At 37.7% G+C, this 19,221-nt stretch overlaps 2 protein-coding genes across 15 annotated transcripts; one reads left to right on the top strand and one right to left on the bottom strand.

Moving 5' to 3' along the window:
• Positions 1–18: 18 nt before the first annotated feature.
• Positions 19–12,473, bottom strand: LOC133844525 (JNK-interacting protein 3). 14 transcript variants are annotated; one of them, XM_062278568.1, is made up of 16 exons: positions 11,647–12,473; positions 9,689–9,709; positions 8,886–9,122; positions 8,676–8,831; positions 8,207–8,612; positions 7,927–8,031; positions 7,635–7,670; positions 7,114–7,131; positions 6,454–6,511; positions 6,204–6,382; positions 5,917–6,139; positions 4,183–5,850; positions 2,992–3,209; positions 2,731–2,928; positions 2,507–2,567; positions 19–1,398 (listed from the first exon to the last, which is right to left on the bottom strand). In XM_062278568.1, exons 1-16 carry the CDS (start codon positions 11,746–11,748, stop codon positions 1,395–1,397), a joined length of 3,690 nt encoding a protein of 1,229 aa, XP_062134552.1. In that variant the 5' UTR covers positions 11,749–12,473; the 3' UTR covers positions 19–1,394. The 14 variants fall into 14 exon arrangements, with proteins under 14 accessions (XP_062134552.1, XP_062134546.1, XP_062134547.1 ...); XM_062278566.1 differs by lacking the exon at positions 19–1,398 and adding an exon at positions 1,931–2,303; XM_062278562.1 differs by lacking the exon at positions 2,507–2,567.
• Positions 12,474–12,838: 365 nt separating this feature from the next.
• LOC133844530 (signal recognition particle 9 kDa protein) lies at positions 12,839–13,706 on the top strand. Its single transcript, XM_062278580.1, has 3 exons — positions 12,839–12,855; positions 12,952–13,136; positions 13,197–13,706. Exons 2-3 carry the CDS (start codon positions 12,996–12,998, stop codon positions 13,287–13,289), a joined length of 234 nt encoding a protein of 77 aa, XP_062134564.1. The 5' UTR covers positions 12,839–12,855; positions 12,952–12,995; the 3' UTR covers positions 13,290–13,706.
• The last annotated feature ends 5,515 nt before the right edge of the window (positions 13,707–19,221 follow it).

Here is a 19,221-nt window from a genome sequence, read left to right as displayed (position 1 = left end):
ATATAAGACGCTGTTCGATTGAAATCAATAATTTATTTCACATAATTTTCTATATTATAAATGTGGCTTTATTTACAGTATATTTGTTTCGTTTTTATATGTAATATATATATATATTTTTTTTGTTTTGTTTGTTAGTTGTTGTTACTCAAGCCAAAGCCAATAATGCCGTATTTTTGTATTTGCATTTAAATGTTTCTTAAATTGTGTCTCCCATAATATATATATATAGTTTGTATATAAATGTGCTTGACAAAAAATAAAATATCACTTGGCGCCTTTAAAAACTAATCGAAATGATATGCATTGGAAACATAAACAAAAAAAAACACTGCAACTGAAAACGAGGAATTAATTAGTTAGTCACTTTTGGTTTCCCTTTCGTTTTATTATGTATAAACAAATTAATAACAACTATGCGAACTAAAATTAAAATTATTTAACAAATAACTCTATATAGAAAGTTGCGTTGTTGTTGTCTTCTTTGCGTTAGTTAACTTAAAAGAATTAAAATTCAACTAAATATTTGGACAAACATCACGCACAAAATTTGCTTCCGAAAATGGGCGCTTCTTTAGTATGCTTAAGGTTTCTTGGGCATTTTCTTTAAAACTATAATAGAGATATAAAAACATAACTTGCTTCATCATCTTCTTTAACTGTCAGTAGAGCGCATAAAATGTACAAATTTAAATCTTAGTATTTATGTAGATGTATGTATATATATATTTATATATTGTTTATACTTTATATTTGCAAATATTTAGCGGGCTATCACTGACAAATAACTATTATTTCATCTAAATTTATTTAGTACGTGAAGCTAACTCTTTGCATATGTGAAGCATAATTATTAGCACAATTTGTGTGTGTTCTTTTTAACTAAAAATGTGTTACGACTCAATTGTGTTTTTTCTCTTTTTTTAGGCAATGCTGCGGCGCACTGAATTAGTTAAATAAATTTTGGGTGTATTAATAGAAACTAAAGTACGGTGTTATTTTTGCTAGCCCTTAAGAGTTGGTATCTCCTCCATATATAACTTGTTTATAAATATATTCATATCGACTTAAAGCAAAGTTAACAGTTAAGAATTCCACAGTCGATGGCGTTCGACTGTCAGATACCCGGTACTCGATACAATTTTCAATCGTAAAGAAATTTTCTTGAAATATTTAAAAGAAAAACGCTGGTAACTCAATTTTTAGGAGTATTAACTGTCGGACAGACTTAGATCAGGAATATATATACTTTATGGTATCGGAAATGTGTACCGGGTATAATTGTTAATTAGATTTAACGTTGACTAACATGCCACACAATTAAATAACTCTTATCGCCTCGATTTTCGATCGTTTGATTTGGTTCCAGTTGAATACTGTTCTCCATGTCATTGTCATCTGTAAAATGCGGTAAAATATCATTAGCAATCATTGATCATAATTAATTATGCACTATTTACACATAGTTAGTGCTGCAGCGAAACACAACTACAAAGGATCATGAAAGATTTCTCATATAGTATATTACAGAAAAGCATTGGAAGATTATAATTATTATTGTTTAATCTATTATTTTAGTTTGCTGCAAAGCTACTTGGAGTATTTTTTTTTTAGTTTTAGATTAGTATTATTTTTGTTTTGTTCTTTTAAACTGAAAGTGCGCGTATTGTTTGGTAGTTTGTAAGTAAGCCAAGATTTCTTTACAATTTAAAAGATAATAAAGAATATTAAATTAAAATAAAATAGAGCTGTTAAAATAAAAAGCAAAAAGATCAAGAACTAATACCATAATAATAAGTTAAACACCGCGTTTAAGTAAAAGTGTGAGACTTTGGCTTAAGCTTTTGCCTTTGCTCCGAGTTGAAAACTAGATCAATAGAAATATGGCACAGAATTAGAATTAGAATTAGAATTCATTTATATACACAAGATCGGAGATATATTTTTTATATAATTGTTCCTTCGGTTCGAGTAGGACATTTTACAAGGACACCACGTGTGACCAGTGTGTGGATTTTTGGTGGATTTTGGAACTGATAAGAACGTGATAAGGTGCACAGAACATATACAGAAAAGTGATGTCAAAATTTGCAACAGAACGAAAATAAAACATTGAACATAAAGTATTCGCATAAACCTTAAGGGGGGTTCGGGTACTGAATCAGGTCACAACACAGGTCACGGCACTCGGGGCTCAGTTAAAATGCTGCATTCCAATTTGAACTTGTGCCTAGCTACAAGCTACAAGAGAAAGGCGTCCACGGAGGCGCTGAGCCGAAGCTGAGCACTACAAATTGAAGGTACTACGCTCGGCCGTCGGCAGGTTAAACAACAAAAGAAAAATGCGATTAAATCAACGAATACGAATGCGATTACGAATAATAAAAAACGTTTACAAAACGAAGCAAATAAATCAAAAAAGTAATCGATGCAAATCAAAAGATACAGAACGCAAAATCGAAATCAAAAACAAAAAGTCAAAATCAAAAAAATGCAAAAGGCTTACGTATCGACTTTCCAAACTATCAAATGCGCTGCATTATCACTAGCATCGAATTTATCATGTCCTGCAGGAGGAATATGGAACGATTATACAATTTGCATTTGCACATTATATGTTTGTGTGTAGTAGAAAGCTGGTCGCGTTTTGGCGGCTTTACTTTTTTAGAGATCTGATCTGATCTCTGTTCTGGGTAAGCTAGAGCTTGCACGGCCGTTGACTCCACTTACTTATGCGAAAATCGATGTAACCCTCGCCGCCGCACATGACCAACATATCGGGACGTTTGTTGCTAAAGGTTAGCGTGCTGCCATTCGGTTGCTGCAGCATCGGCACCGACACAAAGAACTTGACCGCATCGCGATGACCGTGGAAGGACAGTTGAGCATTGGCCATGCAGCACAATGGCATTTGGCCATGGGGATCAGCTGAGGAGAGAAAGAGTATTAGATTGGTAATTGAATAAATATAGAGTTAAACTTAAGACTCACATGACTTTTGTTGCGCCTCGGCAAGCGGTACAGAGATGATGACACCATTGCTGGTGCCGATCCAAAGGCGATTGCAGGACACCATCAGCGCTGTGATGCGCACAAAGCTAAAGCCCAGCTTGCCAGTGCCCAGCATCTTGGACACATATGGCTCAATGTCCACATCCTGCTTGTGCTCAAACGTATGTGTGTTGTACAGACGCAGCGTGGAGTCCAGACTGAAAATGATATAGAAAACAATATATAAAATATTATATTATATATATATATATAATAATATAATGTGAAAATATAAAATGAAGACCTTAGTTGCTCTGGCTCATTGCATTCCAATATATAATAAAATAATTCAACACTAATAAAAATACTATAATAATAATATAAGTTGAATTTGTGGTTGTCTGTACATTGGTTTTTATTTGTATTTTCCAGTAAGTGAATTGTTTAGAAAGCTGGAGAATTTATATTAAGTCTTTTTGGAGTTATTTGCTTTTGCTTGCATAACAAAATTGTGCTCAAATTAAAAAGAAAACAAATATATACTATTGAATTCCTTTTCTTTTAATAAAGGTAAAGGTTTGTTCTGGCAAAAAATTTGGCTTTTGTACGGGTTGAGAATTAGAGGACAACAACTTTGGATAGATAGATATAAAAGCTAACAAAAGCTTGTTCATTGGTCTGGGTTTTGTGCTTTGCGACCTTCAGACTATCAGCAACACGATTGTAATTTTATTTCGAACAACAAACGTTTTGAAATATTAAAACTAAACATTTTTTTAAGTCGCGTTCTTTACAAAAATTATTATTTCTACCGAACTCACACATTTTCAACTTCAAACCAAACACATATAATTTGTAGACTTCCTTTGTGCACTTAGAAAGACTAAGAACGAAGATAAAAGGCAATAAGGACAGAAAACTAAAGGGTTAAGATATATTATACTCGTAGTTAAGATGGAGATGATGCCATAGTGCGTTGAAGTTTTAGTTTGATTGCTTGGGAATTGTCTTCTGCCATTTCAATCTCTTTCTCTCTTTCTAGCTATCTTTTGCTTTATGAAAGGGAATCTTATGTTTATCAACTCAACTATGAATTCAGGCTTCTGTTTTAATTTAGGCTTCTCTCTTCATCTTGGCAACTGACTGGGCTTAAGAATTTATTTCTTTTTATTGCAAATCCTATCGACTTACCGTATGGAAACCCAAACGCCGGCGCCTGTGGCTGCCATCTGTCGCACTTGGCTCTCCTTGCGCGGATGTGCGTCCAGCGAATGCACAATGTTGAGCGATATGGGATCAACAATGAAGATCTTGTTGCGATGCGCCGCCCAAATGCGCTCGCCAGCCACGCAGAGGCAACGTATCGAATGATTGCGATCACCGAGCGTAACCAGGTGATAACTATTCAGATCCCATTGGCCGTCTGTTTGGCGGCGAAACACAGCCAACTGAGCATTGGCCAGCGCAACAACCACACGCGACTCCACATGCACAATCGCCAGCACCGCATCAGGCAAGAGCACCTTGTGCAGACACTCGTGCCACCTTCCCACGCTGCTGTGGACATACAGCCAACCCTCCTGGTCACCCAGCCACATTGTCGGTCCCACCGAACTCATGGCGGGTTCATCACGCTCCTTAGTACCCAGTATGGGATTCAGCGACTTGATCGTAAACTGCGAACTGTTGCTGCTGTTGTTGTTGTTGTTCGCCTGATTGTTGCTCTCGCTGCTGTTGCTGGGCAAGCGTTGCGGTGCTCCAGGCAACGCCTGACGTATCTTGATAGCCTCCACATTGCCCAAAGGTTCGGCAGCATCCACCGCAGGCAATTGCTCATTGGACTTCTCGGTTGCCTCCTTGGCCTCAGCCACGCCAGGCACAGCAACTGCTGTGGCTGCTGCTGCTGTCGCTGCGTCATCGCCATCCTCCTGCGAGTGCTGCTTGCTGTTGCTGTTCTGATCCGCTTTGGGACGCACGCGTATAAACTCCACTTTGCCTAGCAACTCGGCACCTTCGCCCGGTCGCTGCAGCATCTCACCGGCCTTGACCACTTCCGATTGCTCCAGCAGCGCATAGTCACTCTCCATGGCACCCTGAACCGACGCTATGCAGAGCAGATGCGATGCACAGATGGGAAATGCATCCAACACAGTTGCCGACTGATTGGCATCCACCACACTCACAGTGCTTGCACCGTGAGTACTTGTGCAGATCCAAACATACGAACTGAGCTGCGTCTCCGGCTCCAACGTCTCGAGGCTGGCCCGCGCCATTTGGCGATCCAGCGCCTCGGCGCTTTGCTCGGCCGTTGGACTAGTAATCTCAGCGATTTTGAGCGTCGAGCGTGGCGCATACGGCGAGTCGGCGGGTATCAGCGATTGGCCATCCTTGGTGAAGCCGCCCTGCAGATTGACGCCCGCGGCGCAGAAGACCTTCATGTGTGGCGATGCCTCTGCGAGTGGATTACAATAGACGGGCACTGGGACACCGCCAGAATGGCGACTCGGATTCGCATCCTGATTGGTCTTATTGATGGGCAGACTCCAGCCATAGGCATGCAATCGTCCGTCCTCCTTTTGCACATGGGCACGCAGCTGACGATACTGTTCACGCCTCCGGGCGCTAATGCGTTCCGAACTGCCTTCCTCCGCATAGTCCTTGGCCATGATTAGCGCATTGGCGAGTCCGGCGCTGGCCGGATGCGGCGGCGGATGGGCACCGGCTAGGGCAAGGCGATTGTCGCTTCCTCCACGGCTGGGTGATCCATGGCTGTGGGCAGGGCTTCCTCCGCCTGTGTGACGAAACATCGGCCCCCCTCCAAGCCCGTCGGCAACGCGTTCCGTCGGGCGATTGGAAGGGCTGAAAAGTGCAGAGCAATAATCAATCAGCATTTCTAAACATATCAAGTTCATTATTCGAGCTTACGTAAAAAGATTGCTAAAATATTTCCAAATGCTTTGCTTCGACTTCTTGTCCAAGTTGTCGACTGTGCGCGAGGCGCGCAATATCTCCGTGAGACGCACCGCCTCCTGCAGCTCCATCAGCCTCTCCTTGTACTGATTGCGCTCCATCAGCACCATGGCCATCTCGACACGCGTGAAGCGCTTGCGTTGCGCCAACGGCACATCGTTCTCCTCCTGTTCGGTGTCTGTAATCGTAAATTGAATTAGATCCTGGGCATATTTGAATTCGAAACAATCTTGCAAACTTACTTTGTTGCTTCACCTGTTCCTTGACCTTCTTCAGCTCGTCCTCTAGCTCACTTATGCGTTGCCGCAGCTTCGTTCTCGACTGTTGCATTGCGTTCAGCTCTTCGCGCACAATTTCAATTTCGCCCGTCAGCTCATCCACTTTGACTATCAAATCGTCCTTGACAATGTTGAGTGCATTTCTGTGCGGTTGAATGAACGTTTGATTGATTGATTGATTGCCAAGTGGGTCGATTGGTTTAGTCACACTTACTTGGTTGCCAGCAGCTCATTGTTCTCCATGATGAGGTTCTCCACCTCCTTGCCCATGCCTGCAAATGCATTCAGAATGTCGTTAGCATCATTTGAAAGTGTTTGTAACGAAAATGTAAATTGTGAACAAACGAAATCCAATTAAAATGTGTGTATGTAAAATGCAAGTGGATATTAAGTATGGATTGTAAGTAGATTGAAATAAATTAGGGTAATATGAATGAAGGGAAAGGACATGCTTTTGGGTAATATTGATGTGGAACATAAGTGGATCGTATGTGGAACATAAGTGGATTATATGCGGAACGTCAGTAGATTAGTGAAATAACGAAAAACGGAAAGTTAAATTAAAGTTTGCGCAAGAATTGATGTAGATCGAAATCAAAGATAAAAACCTGAACCAAAAAATTTTACAAAACTGATCTACAAATAATAATGTCAACTGAAAACCAAACTATGATTAACCCCAATATCCATTATATGGCTAGCTCACCCACTGACACCAAACGTAAAAGGTAAAGATCAATGTGTGGAAGAGAGAAAGTTCAAATAGAGACGCTACTTACAGAAGACTACGATAGTTTATGAACTATATGGGAACTATAGCTATTTACTATGTGTGTGTATGAAAATCAAAGTTATATCACACTACAGAACTTACCAAAATAGTTGTCGTTTGCTTCATTATCATAAAAAATTTGTTGTTTTTTTTGTTGTGCATGTCGGTGTTTTGGGTTTGATTTGTGTTTTGTGGGTATTTTGTACAGAAGATTTGTTGTTTTGGGAAAATGGGATTTGATATTGAGAGAATAAGTTTAAGAGGTTTCGGCATAAAAAGAGAAATTGAAATTTTCATTAGAGGTCAATTGATTATAAAGATAGTTTTTATTAGGTTTTGCAATTGTGACAACAGTATCTCTCTCGAGCACATCAATTCCAACACATAAGAGTATCACATAAATAGTAATTTCTTTTTTCCGATGTCATATTTCAGTCGAATCAGTTGATTGATTGATCAGTCGATAATCGTATGATATTTGATGTATTTACAGGTTATATAGATGAATCCATATATGTAGGAATTATATGGTGTTGGTGGTGGAGTTTGTTGTTGTTCGCGATCGCGTTCGCGGACTTGAACTTGATCGAGTGTTGTGTTCTTGTTCTTGTTGTGGTACCTACCTGAGGATGCGTACTCTCCGGGATGTACCCAGCTGCCTGCAACAGGAAGACAGAAGACATACAGAGAGAGTGTGTGTGTGTTTGAGGCAGATTCGCAAGTTCCCGATTTAGTTGAGTTCAGTTGAGTTGTGTGTGTTTTTGGGTGCATTGTGTATCGTATTGTTGTGCATTCAAGTCAGAGAGAGAGGAAAAAAAAGAGAGATGAAAACAAGGCATTGAATTGAGTATTGGGATACATTTCAAAAGGCAAACGCGTGCGAAGAACAGGCAGCTGGAAGCCACCTCTTCTTACCTGTGACAATCTCATTCTCTTCGCTCTCTTCATTATCCTGGAAGGACAACTCTTGGTATAGGTTATTGTCCGACCGTTGCTCCTTCTTCGTGGTCGATCGACCAACTGGGGGAATTGTTTTTAGTTTTTTGGTGGGTTCGATTTGTTTTTTGGTTTTGTTTTTTTAGTGAAGTTAACACAAACACAAAAGAAAGTAGAAAATTGTCGGAAAATTAGTACGAGTTGCAGTTACAGGTTAGCTAATGGATCAACCAGATCAGTTCTAGATGTCTCCACCTACCATTTGCGGGCACATTTGGCACAACGGGACTGATGTCGGGACTCTGTGGCGATGTCGCTTGATGCTGTTGCTGCAGCGCATCTGTTGCTGCACCTCGCTCTACAGTGCCAGCCAAATTGTCGAGCTCATTCTGCAACGAAGGCGGACCCGAGTCATCCGACTGACTGCCGACACTGCAAATCGTCTCCGTGTCGAGCATCACCGAGTTCTCCAGCGAGGCAAAGCCATAGGAAACGGGACCCGAGCTGCGTGCGACTGGATTGAGACGTGCTCGACTCACTTCCATGCGATCGGAGGCTGTGCTCATCTGTGAATGCGTTGAGCCCATTAGCATCTTTGTGCGCTCCATGTAATCCACATGGTTCTTGAATAGCTCCGTGTATCGTTCATGCAGCCTGGCATATTCCTGAAAAGGAGAACATTTTTTAAATGAGTAAAGTTCAATGAATTGTCTATGATTACTGCTCACCTTCTTGAGGTCTGTCTCACGCTCCTCCAGGCGGCTGGCATGCTCCACGCTGTTCTTGTGCTTCAGCTCCAGCATGCGCACAATGCTCTCCAGCGACTCCAGGCGGCTGGCCAGCTCCTTGTTCTCCTGCTCGGCCAAGTCCTCAGCCTCCAGCAGCTGCACAGAGAAAGGTTTAACTTCTGACTTCGAATTAATTCAACTTCGACTCACCTTTTGCTCCGACTGTTTGCGAGCACTTTTCTCTCGCTCATATTGTGTGACAAGCTGTTCGTTGTCCTCGCGCAGCAGCTCCACCTCAACGTCCTGCTCCTGATTGATGCGATAGGAGGCATCCAGGCACTCCAGCACGTTCACCAGCAACGGCATCAGGTTCTTCACCACATCCTCATCGTAGCGATTGATCATTCGCTCGAACTCCTGATAAATGCTACCCGCCAGCTGCTGCACCTGAAGTGTTAAATTTTTGTGGGTGGCATCAGTTTCAAAACGTTTGCAATTGAGACAGTCACAACAACAACAACAAGACAAAAAGAGAGAGAGAGAGAAAGATAGAGAGTGTGTTAGAGACAGAGCTAGAGAAAGATGGGCGCACTTTAATGGCTTAATTAAATGCCAAGTATCGTATTCGCGGTATGCGGCTGCTTTTGTTTTTATTATTATTTTCATGAATGAAATTGTAAATGAAAGCGCTCGAAATTGTGGCCCAATGAAAACGCAAGTCATGCGTTGCCAACAACAAGAGATGTTTCCAAAAAAAAGTATATAGCTAAGTTAAGTAAGATAGAGGAGGAGATGGGAAAGCTGAAAGGTCAAAGTTAAAAACTTCCCATGCCATTTTGTTAGGTAGAAAAAAACAAAAACAAGATGCGTAACAAATTAGGAGAGTAGAAGTTATACACAAACAAAATAAACAAATTTTAAATTTAAATATCGTGCAATTAGAAGGGAAACGAATAAAGTGAGTGACAACAATAATTACAAAAAAAAAACCACCAACAAAATTTTGAACTCACGATGCTGACAACCTGTTCATTCTGAAAGAGAAAGAAAAAGAAGAGAAAAGGACACATAAAAAACCAAAAATTAACAACAAAAAATTGGTATTTTAATTTACATTTAAAAATTAATATAAAACACAAAATAAATCAGGTTGAATCCCACATAGTGCAATGAATAAATGAGGAATGGATGAAATGGCATTGAATATAAAAAATTAAAAAAAAGTTTTAGTACTAGAGTTAAAATTAAATTTAGTTTAAGCACATATAAGAAATAATATAAAAATCATAATTGAATTGGAAATGTTTTAAATTCAATCAGTCGTGACTCTCTTTCCGCATTTTAGAAGCCCCCAAAGTAATGTCTTACTCAAGGCTAGACTTCGATCCACACAACATCGACTTATAAGGCCAGCAGCAAATCATGCATAGACAAGTGATAAAGCTGCTTAAGAGGGTTTGACTATAAAATACCCGCTTCCCGTTTTTAGTGATATGTAAGACAGCTACAGGATGGATTACAAATGACTCTTTTCTTTTGTATGAGTTAATATGAACAGCAATTTTCGAGGTTCAAAAATTGTCTTCGCTTAATAAACTTTAAGCCTAAATTATTGTTTTTTCTTTAAGGGATAATGCACTTATTCCTTTTTTAATAGATTGAGCGATTTTTTGTAATTCCCGGAATTTTGAAGAAAAATGTATTCTAAGTAAGCAATCAGTATGTTATTGCTATAGTTATTGATAGTTTTTCTATACATAATCATCACAATTGTCACAATTTGACTTCAAAATATTAATGCAATCTTTATGTAATCCCGTGTCATAAGGTTTCTGATAATTACGAACCTTTTTCACTTAAACAACAAACTTTTTCAAATAATTGAAGAAGTAATGTATATGATTATTACTATTGTAATGAAAATGTTTGAAATTATTTGAAATATCGATTTTATAGCTATACAATTATTCTTATAATGGGTTCTCTTTGCAGTCTGAAATAAACGTGTTCGATACTTTCTCGAGACTTAAACATTTATTTACAATTAACACTAAACTAATATACCCCACTACCCAACTAGAGCATGTGAAGTTGCTGAAATGTTAAAACCAGTTTTACTGCTCAGCTGCAAATGTTTGCAAGCTTATGCGTCACATCTGTGACGGAGTCGCTTGAATGAGTTAAATTGAGTTGAGCCGAGTTGGGGGAGGAACTGAACGGAGCAGTAGAACTGGGAGGGGCATTAACACAATTAACAGGTAGTCAATAAGGTTAGTAAAGCATGTGTCTATGTCTAAAGGGTTCTTGTCGTTGTCGTTCATTTAGTCGGTCGATGAGCTCATTTGCATGGATGGCGATTAAAAAAGCCCTGCGACGAAGCTGATAAAGTGCAAAAATCAATGACGCTGCTTTGATTGCCAGAAAAATGGCAAACGTCGGTCGGAGGGTAAAAAAGGGGGGGACGAAATGCACATAAAAATAAACTGGTCATAGAAGCAGTAAAACAAGAAGAAGAAGAAGGAAAAGGGAATTGCGTGAGGCGACATTACATTATGGCAACTGACTCTTTATTGATTTCTATGCTTCGTACTCATTCTTGCTCTCGCTCTCTCTCTCGCGCTCTCTGTTGCTCTTTTGCGGTGTCTGCATGTCTCGCTATTTTTGAACTCCTTTTTGGTCAAGTATTTTGAATGTCAATGACTTGGGCTGTGGTCAGCTGATGCATAATAAACAAGCCAAGGCGACTGGGAGAAAGAGTGAGCGAGAGAGCGAATAAGGAATGAGATAGCTTAAGAGACAGAGTGCAGACATGAACTGCGATTATAACACTTCCTGCTGGGGCAAAAATGCTTTCAATTATAAGAAACAACAACACAATATAGATATGATTGTCCCCTTATCAGCAAATGAACCGTTACTGTGAGTTGAATCATATGGTTTATTATAGCAAGCATATCGTAACATAACGTACCTTCTCCGACATGACCATATTGTTGTCCTCGGTGCCATAAACGGTCTCGGCGCCCGACTGTGGACCACAGTTATTGAGCATTGTGTCATCGTTGTCCATCATTTTGGGTGTTTTTGGTGTTCAGTTGTTGTCTCTCTTTTGAGTCTCTTGTGGCTTCTGTTTCGTCTCGAGTCGATTTCCTAATTACGCATTTGTGGGTGTGAGGTGGCACTTGTAACTTGTAACGTGTGCGACACTTTAAAGGGGGTTGTATAGAGACACTACCAAAAACACACACACACTCACACGTCACGCGTTATGCAGCTTTCAACCCCAAAAACAACAACAACTTAATAACACCAGCTATTGTGTGTGTGAGATGCGCCCACACACACTCACAAGTAATACACAAGTGCAGTTCGTTTAGATTTTTGATCTCTTTCTCTCTTTCACCGTATGTGTGTATGGTAGTGTCAATGAATATATTTTTGTATATTAATTTGTCTTGCTTATTTACAAATACAATTGCATTATCTTGCTCTGCGTGTCACTTATTTGCGTTTTTCGCTCTGTGGCTATGTTTGGCCATCCATCATCATCCTCTTTCCCCCTCCATTTGCGACGTATTTTTGACTAGATTTCATTTTTTCGTTTTACGTTTTTCGCAATTCCCACCACGTATTGCATGTGCATTTAATTTTTATGACATGACCGCACTGCCATAGCACAAGCTTATGCACTATTTATAACAAACAAACACTTTGTTTTTAACACATTTTTGGCATAAATATTGGGAAAATTGCTGGCGACCGAACGATTTTCATGATGAATGAGAGAATGACTGCAGCGTGACCGCATTTCCAATTTTAAGATTTATTTTTTATTGTCGATAAATATACTAGAACTACTACATCCGCAACTGCATGTTGGGTCTTACTTTGTTGAGAACGGGGAGCTCACTCAATGAAGGCGCAGTTATTTGAATGGGTTTCTGCTGCCAACTTAAAAGACTTTCTTAACAATTTAAATGCTCTTTTTAACTTATACAGCAGGCTTGTGAAAATTTTGATTGTAGAATAGCAAATTTTACTATTAGCTGTTTCTTATAAAGTCAAATATTAAATAAGCAATTTTGTCACCGGCCAGTATTAAAAAACGAGAAAAGACTATCAGAAGCTACTCTCGGAGTTCTTCCCAGTGTAACCAGATTGCATTTTCATTGCGGAAGCGGTATGTTTTTTGTATTAGTAGCAAATAGTATATTAGACAATTAAAAACGGTCACACTGTCTTTTGACGTTTACGTTGTTGCATTTTGCTTTCGCAGCTGAGTTTCGTATTTTGCATTTAGAAACTTCGAATATCATCATCATGGTCTATGTGAAGAACTGGGAAGATTTTGAAATCGCTGCCGAGAATATGTATATGGCGAATCCACAAAATTGCCGATATACAATGAAATACGTGCACTCCAAGGGTCACATACTGCTCAAAATGACGGACAATGTCAAGGTACGAAGTGTGCAAATTGATTAAAAACGTGTATTATTAACATTATTGTTTACATTGCAGTGCGTACAATACAAGGCGGAGAACATGCCCGATCTGAAGAAAATTGAGAAAATCACAAGCAATCTGGTCGGTCACATGGCGTCCAAGGAGTAAAGCAAGCACACAAAATTGGCCACGGCAGCAGTTTGGATGTGGAGCAAAAACAACAATAACAACAAATGCCTTGATGTTATTGTCACTGTCGTTGTTGCTGTTGTCTGATGCTGAATCGCCGTGTGTCCCACCTGCAATTGTTTAGTTTGTAAGCGCCCTGACCAATAAGGCGACTAATTAAGTGTGTGGTAACAAGAGTAGTTGTTTAAATAACATTTTATAAATGTTAGCTCTGTACACACCAGTCAGCCTAATTGGCGTCAGTGCAGTTTTAATAATTACGATACTTGTATATTTATTGTAATGAAGAATGAATGGGTAAAGTTATAGCTGCATTATTGTGACATATTGAGTTTAGTGCATATTTCCATGAAATGCTTAAAAAAACGAATAAAATGGGGTGTTTTCTAAGAAAATTTCGTGTTTTTGTATTCGAATCAGGGAACTTAGCTGATTTCCGTAAAACCTAGCTGTAAATATCTCAAGTGGCATCACTGATGTTTCAGTTGCTAGTGTTGTTAGCTTTCGCAGAGAGCAGCAAAATTCGAGCCATAGATGGCGCTACTAAAACAGTTGAAATTTGAAAATTCAACGCGCGTGTTTAAATTGAAATGTTTCGCAACATTTTGTACACTTGTAAGCTAGTCGTTTTGTTTTTATGATTTTAGTAATTTTGTGGCTGCCACTTTGGTTGAAAAAAATGTTAATTGCCTAGCCATTAAAGCGATTAAACAGGCAAAGCAAACAATTTGCAATGCACAGCTGAATGACTCAGTGTGAAGAAGAACGCTGCTGTTGCTGTTGTTGTTGTTGCTGTTGCTGTTGATGCTCAGTCGCTGACCGCTGTTACTCACTTAATAAGCGGAGAGTAAATATTTGGTTATTTGCATATCGAGACACTCGAGTTTATTTGCCACAGGAGATTGACAGCAGCAATATGAGCTGCGTGAAGTTTCGATGGATGAGAAACAGAGAGAAAGAGAGAGAGAGAGACTGAGAGAGATCAGTAGCTGGCGAAGCAAAGTGTTGTTGACCAAATGCCATAAGAAGTGTTTGCACTTTTGCAAGAATGAGTACCTGCAACTAGGCAACTCAGTAGCCACTTTGGATTAAGGCAACGCTTCGCATCGCATCGCATCGTTCTCTCTCTTTGTGTTTGACCCAAAGAATCGATTCGGCCGCGTTTGATCGACACCGTCACAGGCCCTACAGTTGCAGCTCAAGCAGTTGCACTTGGCTTTGATTAGAGACCGCAGAAGCCGACGAAGTCGACATCGTCACCAGACAGTTTCCGGCCATGCGATGGCTTCAGCGATGAGAGAGAGACAAGCTCATTTGGCTTCTGTTTGTCGACTTGGCCTTGTTAGAGACTACTTGACTTGAAAGTGTGGAAGGGTATGATCAGTGAGTGCAACAGGTAGTAGAAAAAGAAGATATATTTGGCAATAAGCTTATGAAAGAAATTTTTTATAATTTCCAATTTTTGAGTTAACATGAATTGGATTTATATAAAATAATGCATCGTAAACTTAAAAGAATTTAATTTTTAAAGATATTTTTCATTGTAATATCTAAAATTCTTCAAGAATAAAAGTAAAAGCAAAACAAAACATATTAACTTGAAACCATTTAACACTGCTAAGAATCTTGCCTTAAGAATTTTTTAATATGGAATTTTATTCCAAAGATATGTTTTTCAGATCGAAAAGTTGTTAACTCAAGACTTTAATTCTAGTTTTTAAAAGGTAATGTTTTCACTCTGTATAGAATAAGAGATTATAGAAGAAAGATTTTAGTTTCAATCGTTAAATGCAAATTTAACATTTTTAATTTTTGGTATTAATTTTTTTTTAACCTTGAAAACTTTTCAGCTCAAGATTTTAATTTCAGTTTTTAGAAGATAATTTTTTCTTTTCGTACAGAATAAAAGATTCTTGAAGCACGATTTCAAAATAAAATTCATTTTATCTTACCAGGCAAATTAAACATTTGGTTTAAGAGTTTTTCAAACTAGAATTCTTGTTTCAAGATTTTTTTTTAAATCAAAAACTTTTTAACTCAACATTTTCATTCCAGCTTTTAGAAGATCATTTTATTCTTTATGTATAGAATAATAGAATAAACGATTTCAGAAGCAAGATTTTATTCTTAAAATAAGATTTTATAAATCTTAAAAGGAAATTTAACAGCTAAATATTGTTTTAAAATTTTTTCAATCTGAAATTTCGATTACAAGATTTTTTTAAGATTGAAAAGCTCTCAAAATCAGGAATTGCGATCTTCTTTTCAACATGTTAAATCTCCAAGAGAAGTTTCTATAAATAAATGTAAGCAAACAATTTTATTGGGTATTTCAAAGTCGCGCACACTCTCTTTCCCTTACAGCCTTCTTCATGAAGACATCTTCGTCGATCGGATGTTTGTGTTTGACGTCTTGTGCTTTTGAATACGCTGTTTACCGTGCATGCATTGCAATCACAATCTCAATCTCAATCACAATCACTTTAGGCGGTTAGCTTGAACACCACTGCAAATGCACCATCGTAAAGCATTTCCCTCTCTTCCCCCCTGAGTTCTCCTCCTCTCTCTCTCCTGAGTTTTGGTTCCATAAATTTAAAGCACAATTGCGGCGGCAGCTATCGAAATATAGAAATCAAATATAGAAATAAATAAAAAGAGTCAATCTGAAATATACGACATGAGCAGAGGCAGAGGCAGAAGCAGAAAGTCAAGCTACTGGTATTTGAAAATCATAAACGCAACATTCAAGCGATCGTTACATGTCGATAAAGCAACACCTCCTCCTCCACCTACTCCTCCCCCACCTTCTCCACCTCATCGACTACTTGCTTGGGGTTTAATTAGGCACAGTGGTTGGCCATAGAAGTCATATTCGTATCCACATCGATGTCGCTTCACTTCGCTGCGATAAACTTGACAAATAACATAAATGCTTTTTATTGCGGGTGGTGAGGTTCCTTCACCCCTCACTCACTCCCCCCTCCTCTGTGTAAGCTTAGTCAAACACATGGACATGAACTATGTATGTATGTATGTGAGTACTTACTACCCGTATTACGCTGCGATGCATTTTACGACACCCACTGGCGTCAATTATAAAGATATTTAAGTACAGTTAGCATGCAATTAGATAGGCCAAAGGCAAAGGGATCTGTTTCGACTGCGCCTTCGTCGCAACTTATAACTTATAACTGCAATCACACACACATGTGCCGAGCAATAAATCCCCCGAGATTTCACATTCTACTTGTATATAAATTACAGCCATTGATATAGTCGCTTTGGTCATATGACAATTAGTTGTAAATTAAGACCATGTCGCCGCGTCTTATGCAAGTGCAAAAAACTTTAAAAGGCTTTGCAACCCGAGGCTAGTCAGGGAACTAACTGCAAAAGTATTGCCAACTCAATTTTAGACACTTTCTTTCCTCTACACAAAATGGTGGCCATGGTAGTTGAAGTTGTTGCCTGACTGCCTGCTCTTAGCCCTTCACTTCAGTTATGCAAATAAGCCAAGTTTAATTATGACCATTAGCCACTGTTGAGCTACCGTTTAAAGTCAATACTTTTGGTCGGCTTTCGATGGGTTGGCACACAGCGAGAAATTGTGAATTGCTAAGTGATTTCACTAAATTCAAATCGCTCTTCATAGATTTAATATCAAGCCATAAAAAAAATCCTATTTTTGAATTGATTGGCAATTTATTATTTATTTATTTCAAAATGTTAGATATAATGAAAATTAATAATAACACTATTACTAAAGCAGTCAGTGCTTGAAGGCCTTAAGCTTAATTGTCAATTTATATAATTTTTTTTTCAAATTAAACGTGGCTTTCTCTAACTCTTATACCTCTTTGGTTATTATAACATTTTTGATACTACTTATTGCTATTTAACATTGTATGAAAATGATTAAGGAATAAAAACTATTTAAGTATGGATCCAAGAAATCTTTCTTGAATTTAAAGTTAAAATAAATAAATAGAATATATGGAGCTATAATAATGTTTTATATGTAAATGTGCACATATATTATTTATATCATAAATAGCATAACAAACGTGACGGTATTAAGTTTTAGTTATCCTTTACTTTGTCATTTACTTGATCACACTTAATAATCACTCTGCCTTTGTCTGTGCATGAAAATATAAGCTCATTATATATATTTAAAACTAAATTGATCTTGAGCGTTTTATTTTAGAAACGGATATTGACAATGAAATACTAATAACATAAAAATAATTGTTAGAATATAACTGAAGAATATAGAAAAATGTAAATCATTTAATGTAATTATTATATGTTAGCTAGAAAATAAATGAAAATAACTTTTAAAATTATGAAATAATGTAATTTATTTAATTTCATACTTGTGAAATTTAAAAAGAAAAAAATGTAATCCAATTAAATCGAACAAAATCGTATAAAAAGCAAGGGGAATTATATTAGTCAAAGTTACAGCTAAGAACAGTTCGAAATGATTGGTAAAATTCCTTAAAACCTTAAAAATGTTGCAATTTCTGTGGCATTGTTGAAATTATTGAGCGAAATGCATTCCAATGGCGATTTCTGGGTCACTCCTGATTATCTGTAGATAAAGCTCATAAAATAGAATTAAATTAAAATAGGATAGATTCTGACAGTTAAAAATATAATTAGATCTTTTTCAAAATTAAGAATAAATATAATTTAATTAGGAATTCGAGATTTCTATCTGTATCTACAGTTGATAATGATGAAACTTAAAATAATAATAGAATTTTTAGTTATAGTACTAAGTAAAGCTTTATAATGATGAATGGATAATTTCGTAGAAATAGAGTTTTAAACAACTTTATTCAACCGAAATAAAAACAAAATAAATGCACAAAAAATTTTCAAAAGTGAGATTTGCTTTGATTTATGATTGGGAATTTGAATTTAATCTGAAGCTAATAAGCGAATAATCACGTGAAGGTTAAATAAGAATGGGATTTATATACACAAGTATGCACTGCTATTTGAATGATTTAAATTTAGAACTAGTCGAAGGCAGCCATTGCTATCAATATTTATTATGTAGTGTTAGCTGTCTGATAAGTTTATAAATAAAAAACCATGTATAATTTATAATTTAAAAAGGTAATGCTTGATGTGAAAAATATGGACTATGACTAATGTCAAAATTAATAAGCTTAAACTTGTTGAACTAGAAAGCACTAGAAAATATAAATAAATACAAATATCAAAAAAAAATAGAAAGCACTAGAAAATATAAATAAATACAAGAATCAAAAGAGATAATCACAAGTAAAAAATAATTTTAAATAATGTTAATTTTATAGGTCACTTTTTTCTCACTGTGCAGCTTTTATGTTAGCTCAAAACTCAGACTGAAGTTTGTGACTTAAACTTGGTCGGCTTGGGTTAAAGATTCGCTTTGTTGTGCAAATGGCAGCAGCAGAAGCAAAAGCAAAAGCAAAGCAAAAGCAGTGGCAGTGGCGATAATGGCCATTAATGAGCACTTTATTGACGCAAGCCATTGACCGTATGCCGAAATGATATGCCAAATATCGGTGACTCAACCCCCGATCATCGAGTTGTGGGGCGTCATGGAACTTGTCATTGAATAACAGTGTGAAAGTAATGCTGGCTGGGTAACATATCTATTATTAACAACTGACCCTCCTTTTTTTTCAATCGAATTCAAACAAGGAACTGAGCCCGCGAATTTCAAATACATTATGATTAACCGGAAGATACAATATCTTTTGGACTTTGGCTGACGTCAAAAGCTAAATGCCCTTAGTAATAACTAGAGCTTGTCGTATCAATGTCATTCATCATCAGTCAGTTAGTTGTTAGAGTTGCTCAGCCGGCTAATCAACGGTGACACAATGTCTATAAGGAAGCAATAAAATGACAA

Source organism: Drosophila sulfurigaster, chromosome 3 (genome assembly GCF_023558435.1).
Source record: "Drosophila sulfurigaster albostrigata strain 15112-1811.04 chromosome 3, ASM2355843v2, whole genome shotgun sequence".
NCBI classification, from domain to species: Eukaryota; Metazoa; Arthropoda; class Insecta; order Diptera; family Drosophilidae; genus Drosophila; species Drosophila sulfurigaster.
Note: the sequence above shows the minus strand (reverse complement) of the source record. Positions and strands in the feature narration are given on the sequence as shown.

Excerpts from the sequence above, each read along its gene's own strand:
- LOC133844525 (XM_062278562.1), bottom strand. The coding sequence starts at position 11,748 with ATGATGGACAACGATGACACAATGCTCAATAACTGTGGTCCACAGTCG. Across the intron at positions 7,671-7,926 it reads AGAGAATGAGATTGTCACAG|GCAGCTGGGTACATCCCGGA; the intron begins GTAAGAAGAGGT and ends TTCCTGTTGCAG. Across the intron at positions 6,140-6,203 it reads GGAACAGGTGAAGCAACAAA|ACACCGAACAGGAGGAGAAC; the intron begins GTAAGTTTGCAA and ends TTACGATTACAG.
- LOC133844530 (XM_062278580.1), top strand. The coding sequence starts at position 12,996 with ATGGTCTATGTGAAGAACTGGGAAGATTTTGAAATCGCTGCCGAGAAT. Across the intron at positions 13,137-13,196 it reads AAATGACGGACAATGTCAAG|TGCGTACAATACAAGGCGGA; the intron begins GTACGAAGTGTG and ends TTTACATTGCAG.